A 12154-nucleotide genomic window follows, 5' to 3' on the forward strand; every position below is an offset into this window, starting at 1 on the left:
CATTTCAAGAGCACTGGGATACAAGGAGACAAAATGACCCTCTTGATAGATCATGCCTTTCTCAATGACTCTGGCACGTATTACTGTGCTGAAAGTGAAGCACAGTGGCTGAGCACAAATCTCCCTCTGCACAAAAGGGAACTGCTTTCCTCCTCCTTGGTGCTGCTCAAGGCAGGATGGTGCCTTTCCACTCATTGCCTCTGCTTCTTATCCTTCCTTTTCACCTCAGATTCTGTGATTTTTTTCTTCCTGCTTTCCTTCACATGTGGCCTTCTCAAGCCCTGAGCATGACCCAACATAGCAGGCATGGCCTGTTTGAGAGCACCAACTGATCAAATACCATGTGCTTTGCAAGGCTCCCAGTGCCCTGCACTGACACCTCCAGCTTTCCCCAGCAACAGGACAAGCAGCACTGGAGTAAGCAGAGGAGATTCCATGTTGCAGCTTGCAGGGTTTGGAGTCTGAGTGTGAGGGTGTCTGGAGAAAAGACTCAGCTGACAGGCACAGACACCAACACAAACACACATTCCTGAGCTCTCTTTCTCTTCCCTTCCTTTGGTGCCTCTTTGTGCATCCCTGTGCTGTGCACACACTCAGCACCCACATAGCCCCGTGGTGCTCAAACGATAACTCTTATCTCCCATCTCTGCATACACACACACACTCACACAGAGAAGGAAGGCAGTGGAGCGTGGTACGTGCACCTCTTGTCTATCTGCAGGTGCCATTGAAAAAAATCACTTTTCAAAACAAGTTTCTACTGTATTTCAAACTGGTTTCTGTTGTGGTTTCTTCTCCTGTGTTTCCCCCTCAGAGAAACAGAACATGGTCCCACAGCTTACTGCTATCCTTATGCTACCCCCACCCATGCCAGAATATTCAGCAGCTTCAAGACATAGTTGTCCAAGTGGGAGACTCTGTGACTGAATTGTTCCCAAAAAGGGAAAAAATTCTTGATCACATTCTGGTGTAAGTTATGCATGGAGAAGGATGCCACTCCGCACTTGATTTAGTTGCTTCAGTGTACTCAAGCAGAAGGTGTCACAGAAGAAACTGAGAAGAATTTCAGAAACCAATTCCAGAGTAATGGGACTAAGGGCAACAGCTGTGAAGACAGATCATGCCCTAATCAATGACTCGGGAAGATATTTCTGTGCTGAGCAAGACTCACAGTAGCTCCAAAGCTGGAGCAGCATAGCTCCATGCAAATGGGAATGCACTCCCAGCACACACACAGCCCTATATTTGACAGTACCTCATTTTCTCCTCCTGTCCTCCAGCTCTGACTACCAGTGGTATCATCTGTCTGTATCCTGCCTGGTCTCTAGTTTCTATCCTATTCTTTCTCATCTCTGTGCTTTCTCATACTGTGCTCAGTTTTTGGCCCCTCACTGTATCTCAGTGGTCAGGGCAAACCAAAAGCCAGAGAACAGAATTGCTCTCTGTTATCCACCTCCACCCTCCTAAGGGAAGGCCAAAAGGGAATAAAGAAAATAGACTTAAAGGTTGGAAGTTAAAACTAGAGCAGATAGTAATACATGGGATGAGGAACACATATTTACAAAACCATTGCAGATATAAGTGTCCTCAAGTCCTTTGTGGCAGGGCCTACTCAGGAAAAGGCTCCACTGCTCTTCCCAGCATCTGGGATTCTGCAGAGCACGTGGTGAGCTGATGACAAAGCAGGAGACTCTCTGAAAAACATTTGAGCTCAGGGAATCGGCAAAGAAGAAGAGAGCAGCAAAGGGGAGACTTCCAGCCCTCTGGATTTTTATAGAGCATAGCAGGAAATGGGAGGCAATACAGAGCCCTTCCTTTTCTTTCCCTGAGCTCCTACCGGGTCCTAAATACCATAATATTAGCTTGAGCCTCATCAAGCCATAACACACTACAAGAAAGGTGTGGAGGTGCTACAGCTACAGCAGGTGCTAAAGCTCAGGAAGAGTCCATAGCATAAGTCTTATGAGATGCAGCTGAGGAAACTGGAATATTTTAGTTTGGAGAAAAGGAGGTTCAGGGCAGACCTTATCTCTCCCTACAACTACATGGAAGGAGGTTGTGGCCAGGTGGGTATAGTTCTCTCCTCACAAGTAACAAGCCACAGAACAAGAGGAAATGGCCTCAAGATGGGCCTCAAGAGGGAGGTTTATATTAGATATTAGAAAAAAAGCTTTACTGAAAATGTTGTCAGGCACTGGAATTGGCTGCCCAGGGAAGTGACCAAATCGCAATCCCTGCAGGTATTTAAAAGATGTGTACATCTGGTACTGAAGGCTATGGTTTAGTGGTGGACTTGGCAGTGTGCTAGGTAAATTGTTGTCTTCATCTTAAAGGTTTTTTCAAACTAAAACAATTGTATGATTCTAAGAATCACATCTTCACCTTCTTTTCCTGTTGTACTCACTGCCTTTCCTCATGTGCCTCATCTGCCATCCGTAGACTGCTTCTCACTTTACTCCTCTGTTCTCTTTCACTTGGTCCCATTACCCTTGCTTCGCCATCCTCTCTCACACCTGCCCCTCTCCTATTTCCTTCATCCTCCTCCATTTCTTCTCCATTTCAACCTGTGAAAGTTACTCACAGGTAAGCAGGATGTGGAATAATTCACACAGCCCATATCCTTAACTCTTCTAGATTTTGTGAGTTTTTTTCATCCCCTTCCACTTCAATACAACATGAGCAATGAAAAAATATTGATGAATTAAAGGCAGCTAAATCACACACTCTATCATCAGCTTGTTTCAGGTCACAGTTAAAAAACCACCATGTTTAAAAACTGTGCTTTGGTGTGGTTATTTTTAGTTGCATTTGTTTAAGATTAGTTTTAGAAAATGTCTCTCATTTGATTGAGTTGCCTTTACCTCATGGTTAATTTTTCATGTTATCAATCATGTGACTCATACACTTCAACTTCCCTGTATGTACACAGTTTCCTTGCAAAAAATCAGAGCACCATCAGCACAGCAGCTGCTCCCTGAGGTTCTGTTCTAGGTGCTGACCATGCATCTGTTCACAGTACCAATGCCTCCCATCTGACAATCGATGTAGAGGGAAGTCGGAGGTGTGGAAGTGTCTGGTGGCCAGTTGGTGGCAACTGTCCTCCAACTTTTTCTTCACTTTTCCACTACCACCCCAGGCTGAGATATCAATCACCCTCTACTCACAGTGGTCAGGGAGGGACAACCTGTGACTCACAAATGCTTCCAGGTAAGAATGTTGCTTACTGATGAAGAGGGGTTGAAGGGAAGGATGCAACACTACATCTCACAGCTGTTCCTGAATGAAAAAGGGCAGGAGCTGAGCAGGAATTCAGCAAGTGCTTCTGGATCAAAGGGAAGCACAAAGAGAAGACACACATCTACTGTCTGATCTTGTTGTATACTGTGCCTTCCTCAGTGACTCAGGCACCTATTAGTTTCCTCAGAGATATTTTAGTGACAAAACATCTGAGAGAGACAGATACAAACTTTTCAGTGGGCGTCTTGTTCCTTCATGCCCTGCTCTTCTCCTGTCATAGAATCATAGAATCATAGAATCATAAATCGGCTGGGTTGGAAGGGACCTCTGAGATCATCAAGTCCAACCCTTGATCTGCTACCACTGCAGTTACAACACCATGGCGATGAGAGCCACATTCAGTCTCTTTTTAATTCTCTTCATTCTCCAGGGATGGAGAATCCACTACTTCCCTGGCTAGCCCATTCCAGTGTCTGATCACCCTCTCTGTAAAGAAATTCTTTCTAATATCTAACCTAAACCTCTCTTGGCGCAACTTGAGACCGTGCCCTCTTTTCTTACTGGGAGTTGCCTGGGAGAAGAGACCAACCCCCGCCCCTGCTACACCCTCCGTTCAAGGAGTTGTAGAGAGTGATGAGGTCTCCCCTGAGCCTCCTCTTCTCCAGACTGAACACCCCCAGCTCCCTCAGCGCTTCCTCACAGGACTTGTGCTGGATCCCTTCACAGCCTCCTTACTCTTCTCTGGACCTGCTTCAGGACCTCAATCTCCTTCCTGAACTGAGGGACCCAGAACTGGACAAAGGACTCGAGGTGTGGCCTCACCAGCGCTCAGTACAGGGGCAGAATCCCTTCCCTGGACCTGCTGGCCATGCTGTTCCTGATACAGGCCAAGATGCCATTGGCCTTCTTGGCCACCTGGGCACACTGCTGGCTCATGTTCAGCTTCCTGTCAGTCCAGACTCCCAGGTCCCTTTCTGCCTGGCTGCTCTCAGCCACTCTGTGCCCAGCCTGGAGCTCCCCATGGGGTTGTTGTGGCCAAAGTGCAGGACCCGGCACTTGGCCTTGTTGAACCTCATCCCGTTGGAATCAGCCCAACTCTCCAGTCTGTCCAGGTCCCTCTGCAGAGCCCTCCTGCCTTCTGGCTGATCCACACTCCCCCCCAACTCGGTGTCATCTGTGAATTTGCTGATGATGGACTCAATCCCCTCATCTAAATCACCAGTGAAGATATTAAACAACTGGGCCCAGCACTGATCCCTGGGGGACACCACTGGTGAGCAGCCACCAATTGGATCAGCACCATTCAGCACCACTGTCTGGGGGCCTCCAGCAGTTCCTAACCCAGCACAGAGTGCTCCTGTCTGAGCCCTGGGCTGACAGCTTTTTCAGGAGAATGCTGGGGCAGACGGTGTCAAAGGTTTTGCTGAAGTCCAGGTAGACTCCATCCACAGCCTTCCACTCATCCACGAGGCGGTAACACAATCACAAAAGGAGATCAGGTTGGTCAGACAGGACCTGCCCTTCATAACCCCGTGCTGGCTGTGTCTAATTTCTTATCCATCCTGGGGGTGCTGTGTGATTGCACTGAGAATGATCTGCTCCATAGCCCTGCCAGGCACTGAGGTCAGGTTGACGGGCCTGTAGCTTCCCGGGTCCTCCTTCCGGCCCTTTTTGTGGATTGAGTGACATTTGCCAACTTCCAATCATCTGGGATGTCCCTGGTGAGCCAGGACTGTTGGTAGATGATAGAGAGAGGCTTGGCGAGCCCTTCTGCCAACTACCTCATCACCTTTGGGTGGATCCCATCAGTCCCATAGACTTGCGGGGATCCAAGCAGTTCAATAGGTCCTGGACTGTTTCCTTCTGGATCACGGAGGGGCTGTTCAGACTCTTGTCTCTTTCTACAAGCTCCAGAAGCCAGCTGTCCTCAGGACAACCTGTCTTAGTGTTGAAAAATGAGGCAAAGAATGATTAAAAAATACCAGGGCCTTTCTTCATCTTTGATAACTATATTCCTGCCCATGTCCAGTAAAGAATGGAGGTTTTCCCTGCCCCTCCTTTTGCTACTGATGTATCTGTAGAAGGACTTTTTGTTATCCTTCACAGAGGTGGCGAGATTCAGTTCAAGTTGTGCCTTTGTCTCTCTAATTTTCTGTCTACACAGCCCAATTACATTACTAAATTCTTCTTGAGTAGTTAACCCTTTTTTCCATAATCGGTAGGCTCTCTTCTTCACCCTAATTTCTGTCAAAATCTCCCTGTTCAGCCAGACCGGTCGTCTTCCCCGCCGGCTCGCCTTTTGGCACACCGAGACAGCTGCTCCTGTGCTTTCAAAACTTGCTTCTTGAAGTACGTCCGTCCCTCCTGGACCCCTTTGTTTTCCAGGGCTGTTTCCCAGGGTATAGACTGAGTTAGTCTTCTGAAGAGGCCAAAATCTGCCCTCTGGAAATCCAACGTAGATGTTTTATTGGGGGCCCTCCTTGCATCCCTGAGTATTGAAAACTCTATCATTTCATGGTCGCTACCTTTCCTCTAGTGTCTGATTTCTTTTAAATTTCTCCCCAGTCTCTGCTTTTCCTGTCCCTTCATCTTTCTCAAATTCTTGTTTCCCTTTTCCTTTTCAGGAGTCAGCTACACAGCCTATTGGCAACTTTTTCATGGATGTCAGCTCCAGTGTTGGTGGGGTTAGGAGGAGTTAAAACCAGAACCCAGGAACATCTCTGCCATCTTGACCAGCATGCCCAGTTAACTGAGACAAAAGTATGGTCAGCAGCCCCAGTGGCAGTTCTCTCATGAAGAGAACAAGGCCAAGCAAGAGGTTCTTTCATTCCTGAGTTCCCAGGGAGGTTCCACTGGGGAGTGTTCAGTCCTTTGGCTGGGGGTGGGAGTGGGGGAGATGGAGGGCATTGGTGTTGCTGTCTGCTGTTATGCACAGCAGGAGTTTGCTGCCTGAGTGATTCTGTGCACTCTCTCACCTGTTTTAGGCAGCACCTGAATATGTGCAGCTAAAGAGAAAAGATGTTCTGCATGGGGCCACATGTAGCTGACTGAAAGACTCCTGCAAAATGTTCCAAGATCTTGCTAGTTGGGTGACTCTACTACACTGGCCAAATATTTTCTCCAGAGTGACATTCCCTGCCTCTGTCCTCCACATCCCACCCTATGGAAGTACCCAGAGAAATGTTGCACAAAGAAAGGGTGCCAAAAGTCTTTATTTTTTGAAAATTTTCTATGTCAAATCCCAACACAGAAGAAAATGGTGTGGAGAAAAATCAGATCACATATAGTGTCTCAGTTGGCAGAAATCGTGGATTCGATCCAGGAGACGTAATTGCAGACCTTGGTATAAACTCCGGGGTAGCCTTCCCGCGCACAGCCGATGCCCCAGGAAACAATGCCCTGGAGCTCCCCGTTGCAGACGACTGGACCGCCAGAATCCCCCTGTGTACATAAAGGAGATGGAGAGTCAGGGAATGGCACCAGCAGAAGTGGTGAGCCAGGGATCCCAGAAACCACTGACATTCCAGGGAGCTCCAGTGAGCTTTTTCTACAGACGAGTTAGGCACACGTAAAATGCACGGCAGTTCTCAGGCACATTCCTTCTCCAGGCCGCCTGGATCTTGGAATGCTGGCTATTTCATTTTTGGTGACTCCAGAACTAAGATTTCCATCCCAAGCTCTACAGTCATCGTGATTACCAATGACTCTGTGGTGCTGCTCTCCTCCCTTTTCAATAACCGAAGGTACAGGAGGCAGCAGAGTCTGCTCATGGAGAATTAGGGCAGAGGTATTTGTTGTCTGCAAAAGCAGCCAATGTGACTGAGTGGAAAAATCATAGCCTGAGTCAATAAGCACCCTTGACCCCAAGTCTGCCCTGCTGTTCAAAAAGACAAGACTCAGAAATGCCAGCTCTGTGAGTATAGCAGATTCTGTGATATGATGGTCTCTCCTACTAGCAAAAGTCCGAAGAGAAGCATATGGAAGAGGTGAGGCCGATGTTTTACCTGGCAGGAGTCTTTCCCTCCCTCCAAGAATCCTACACATATCATGTTCTGGGTAATTTGCCCAGGGTAGGCTTTGGAGCATTCGCTTGAGGAGAGTACAGGAGCCTTCAGGCACTGCAAAGTGTCCGGATAGTTGTCTGCAAGAAAATAGAGAGAGATGGTTGATGACACCTGTGAGTTCATTTCAGAGCTCAAAGAAAAGCTTTCTTAGCAACTGAACATCTTCTTTTAGCAGTCATCATGTGTACTCCAAACTGTAATCACAGCATGGTTTCCTGCTGTTTCGATGGAACAGATTCTACCCATGGCCCCACCACTACGTCACAGCCACGCTCATTTCTCTGATACCTAGAAAATCATTAATAAGACTGAGGTAAGAGCCACTCTTGTAGTACCTATTGTGGTGTGCTGGAGGACACCTGGGCCTTGGGAAAACCATCCTGTCCTCTGGTGCAGGTTTAGATGTTGTCAGTGGATTACACAGCAGTCACCATGCACACTGGTGAATGACACTGAATGACTTAAGGGGGTTCATGTTTGTAATACTCCACAAGAGGAAGGACCTTCTCAAGGCTTGCCTTCCAAGCTGTTAAATGATCACTGTCCTACACAGATTGGCCACTCCAGAAGCCCTGTCCCACAGCACTTCCCTGTGCTGCTTGGAGTCAGTTCTGAGTGTCGGGGTGTTCCCTGTGCCCTCATGAATACTCACTGCCATTGCTGAGTGTGTTGCCCCAGCCAGAGATCAGACACGAGGCGCCTGCGGCCACACAGCTCTTGGGCAGGGGAACTGTTTGGACAGATCGGTTGAGCTGGGCTGGTTTGGCAAGCTTGATGAGCATAATGTCATTGTCCAGTGTGGCAGAGCTGAAGCCAGAGTGACGGATGATTTTGGCTGAACTGATCAACTGCTGTGTTGATTCTGTGAGTTCCAGGTTATGTTTCCCGAGCTGCACTTGGATGCGACTGGAAAAGAGAAGGAATGGCATTGAATTTCCTGCTACAGACTGCTTAGGACAAACCCCCCTGTCACTCTACAGACTCCCTTCAGCATTGCTAGGGTAGCAGCTGTTTCCATGCAGGTTATCTTTCTTGTCATGAAATAAGCCCTGGTGACCCACACTGAGACCTTACCCACTGCCAACAGACCTGCTGGATTTCTATGGCTTTGTTTTCTTGAGCTGGGACAAATTACATACATACCAGTGCTTTATACAAACAGCAAGATTAATGCTACTTCTAAGAAATGACAGCCTGTAATTTGTTGCTAGACTATCACAATGTCAATTTGGACAGTGTTTTCATTCACAGAAACATTTGTAAATCTGCAAACCCCCTTAGGACGTCTCAGCCCAGCCTTCTGAATGTGCCACCCATGCCTTGGTTGTCTTCTGTGAGAATGGAGTCACTTCCATAGCTGGATCTCAGAGCTCACAATTTGTGTTAGAAGTGAACTGGAGGCAAGAAATGGGTTAGAGAAAAACAAATTTTTTTCTACTCACTATTTGTAGCAGTGAGCAGCTGACAGGACCCACTGGCTGTTGATGAGGGAACCTCCACAGAAGTGATACCCAGAATTGAGGGACACCTGATAGGGAACAGCATTCTCTGCACAGGTGTAGCCTCCCACAATCTTGTCATCATCATCATCGTCATTAGCATTGGTGGGGAAGGCAACTGGGAGATAAAAAGTGGTACATGTCAACACCTGGCATAGGACATCTGATGTGTCCCTGTGGCTGACTGACTGAAGCCTCTGGCTTGTAGGCTCTACTTCTGTGTAACCTCGTGTCAGCAGTGCTCTGCAAGTCTAATGCAGGTTTTTCTGCTGCTCCTGAAAAGAAGGTGCTCAGGCTTAGATGGTCGTCTCACATATCTGCATCTAAAGCACTGCCTCCTAGTCCCAGACTGAACTGAAGAACAAAGAATTGTTCTTGCTGCAATGGAGCAAAGCTGTGTTTGTTCCAGGATCCTGTCTGCAGTAGTGGTCAGTAGTGGACAGAGCATAAGTGCAAATCAAGTCTGCTGAGATATTTCCTTGGAACACTCCCCCTTGCTCCAAAAACTGACAGCAGCTTTGGGGCTTCCAGATGCAGGGGTGTTACCTTTCTACTTCTTTAATAGAAAGAGAGAGAGAGAGACAGTCCTTTTTGAAGCTATGGACAGATTCCTTTATTTCTGGGTCTAGAACCACATTTTGTGACTCAAGCTCTGATGAACAGACAGCAGTCTAAAGAAGATGCAGTGCTCTGCCTTAAGACCTTTTGCAAGCTGAAACTCAACTTCTCTTTGCCACAACAGACTACCTTGCAAATTTGCTCAGAAAATGATCTTCCTTATAGATTGCAAAACTGGAAGTAAGAAATCTACTCACCAGCCACCCCAACAAAGGTGATGAAGAGGATGTATTTCATCATCTTGCCGCAGCCTCAAGCCCTGACTGGTGGACTGGAAGTGTGAGCGGCTAGAAATACATTTTTTGAAATGGTCTTATCTTTAGTCCAAGGTCTCCTCCAGGTGGAAAGTACACAGTGGAAAATTTGAAGATCCAAACGTGTGCATTAACAGGCATTGGTAGAAAGTACAAATAACAGTTAATTATAAACCTTTCTAAGATAGAGAGCTATTTTTAATTATTATTCCTGAGGACAGCCTTCAATTTAAAAATATTTTTTGGGTTTGGAAGATGTTCTGTTGTTTGTCTGTCTTGTTCTAATATGCAGCACCTGTTCATAGCAACTCCCCAATTCACTTGAGATTCCTCTGTGCTGGTGATGTCATTCTTAAAACTGCATCTTTTTTCCAGAAGCTGAATATTGTAGGTAATGGACAGTAAAATGGTATGCATTTATTTTGGAAAACAAACCAAAAACTGAAAAAATACACAAACCAAAACAACAACAAGAAAAAACTCAAACAACAATAACAAAAATTCCAAACTCCAAAATACCTCCTGAAAATGAAAATTTCCCCGTGTGGTTCTTAACGTTATTTCAGAAATTTCTTCTCCTTGACTAGGGGCAGGATGGGTGGGTGCATCTGTCATACAGAACACAGTGTTTTACTAAATAAAATTATTCAAAATAATATCAGTGAGTAAAAAAGAAGTACTCTGTGCCCTGTGCCATGTCCCAAGTTTGAATTAGTTAAATGTGGGAATGTGCCATTTGCCTCTGATCTGTGCCATAGCTCTTATCTGGGGAGCTACAGGCCAGTCAGTCTCCCCTCTGTGCCTGGCACGATCGTGAACCAGATCCCCCTGAAGGTTCTGCCAAGGCACGTGGGAAATGTGAAGGTGATTGGTAGCAGCCAGCTTGGCTTCACCAAGGGCAAATGGTGCTTGACAAATCTGATGGCCTTTAGCAATGGTGTCACATCAGTGGTGAAGAAGGTGAGAGCTACTGACATCATCCAGCTTGTTCAACACTGTCCCACGAGACATCATGGTCTCTCCATTGGAAAGATGCCAATTCAATGGATGGAGCACTCGGTAGCAAAAGAAATTGGCTGCATGGTCACACTCAGAGAGTTGTGGTCAATGGCTTGATGTCCAAATGGAGACAAACACAATCAGTGCAGTTCCCCAAGGGTCAGTACTGGGACCAGTGCAATGTGACATCTCTGTTGAAGACATGGACAGTGGAACTGATTACACTCTCAACAAGTTTAGTAATGAACCAAGCTCAGGTTGAGAGGAGACATCTCAGGATGGCCCTGGTGACCAGGACAAGGATCAGGAAGAGAAAGTCCCAAGGAGTTTCGGAAGGCCTTGTCAGGACTGCCACTCTTTTTCTAACATCTGGTCTGGCCCACCCACTGCATCCTCTGCTGCTTGCCACAAGACAACTGCCCTGACTTACTTAGTCTTCTTTATCTTCAGAGCTGCTGAAGAGCAGAAGAGATTGGAATGTCCCAGGAGAATGTTTAAGCAAATATTCACAGTCCAGCCAGGACAGAAGCTAAGACATCCTTCCTCGAGTGTGAGGCATAGGCATGGCCAGGTGTGCTCCAGTGCATACTGTACCTGTGGCTAGAGGGAGATGCTGTCTGGCACACAAGTGAACTCTGCAACTCCAGAGTCTCCATCTGCTGATGCAGAGGCTCCTGCTCAGCACCTCTGTGCAGTTCTCCTCAGGCCTTTCACTGAACTCAGTGAAACAGAAACACTGAGCTGGGTGACATCCCCCTATGCTTCTCAAGCCTGGCAGGGATCCCAGCCCATTCCCACTTCTTCCTTCTTCCCTCTCTCAAGACACAGGGGCTGCAGTTCCTTTGAGGAGGGAAAGGAGCTACGAGCAGGGCTTAGCATGGAGAAGACATCTGTCCTTTGTTGCCTGGCTTCCTTCCACCCTTGCCACTCTCCCTGCTGTTCATCCCTGTGCTCACTGAGTTACCCAACCACCTTGTGCCGAGTTTGCCCCATTCAGGAGAGGCCATGTGGATGTCCTTCTGAGCACAGACACCCGAGGGCACAGGGGAGAGGATTTCAGTGGCCTGAATCCCTCGAGTCTGTGCACAGAGCAGCAGAGGCGTCACTGGTAGAGCATTAGGAAAGGAAACTGCACTGTACAGCTGCTTTCCAGGCAGCTGCATCCCAGCATCACCCCACACACTGCTCTGGAGGACAAGCTCAGCCGTGACAGATAAATAAACCACCTTGGGCAGGTTGATTCACAGGGCAGAGGGCCAGTGACACACACGGTCCCAGACCCTGAGCACTACTTGAACTTGTCAGCCAAAGTGTGCTCCTGAGTCAGAGCTGGCAGAAGCTCCTGCCCCAGAGGCAGCACAATGCTGAGACACCCAGGGCTGCCCAGCTCAGCCCCAGGTCCCAGGGAGGAACAGACTCTGAAGGAGCTTGGGCTCCTCTCTGTCAGCAAGTGGGCAAAGGCTGAGGATGCTGAACACCTCCT

At 47.6% G+C, this 12154-nt stretch overlaps 1 protein-coding gene across 1 annotated transcript; it reads right to left on the reverse strand.

Moving 5' to 3' along the window:
• Nucleotides 1-6431: 6431 nt before the first annotated feature.
• Nucleotides 6432-9724, reverse strand: LOC139804918 (trypsin I-P1-like). The gene is made up of 5 exons (XM_071762721.1): nucleotides 9616-9724; nucleotides 8744-8918; nucleotides 7954-8207; nucleotides 7242-7378; nucleotides 6432-6678 (listed from the first exon to the last, which is right to left on the reverse strand). The coding sequence occupies exons 1-5, from the start codon at nucleotides 9656-9658 to the stop codon at nucleotides 6529-6531; spliced, it is 759 nt and encodes a 252-aa protein (XP_071618822.1). The 5' UTR covers nucleotides 9659-9724; the 3' UTR covers nucleotides 6432-6528.
• Nucleotides 9725-12154: the final 2430 nt, after the last annotated feature.

Source organism: Heliangelus exortis, chromosome 1 (genome assembly GCF_036169615.1).
Source record: "Heliangelus exortis chromosome 1, bHelExo1.hap1, whole genome shotgun sequence".
Taxonomy (NCBI): Eukaryota; Metazoa; Chordata; class Aves; order Apodiformes; family Trochilidae; genus Heliangelus; species Heliangelus exortis.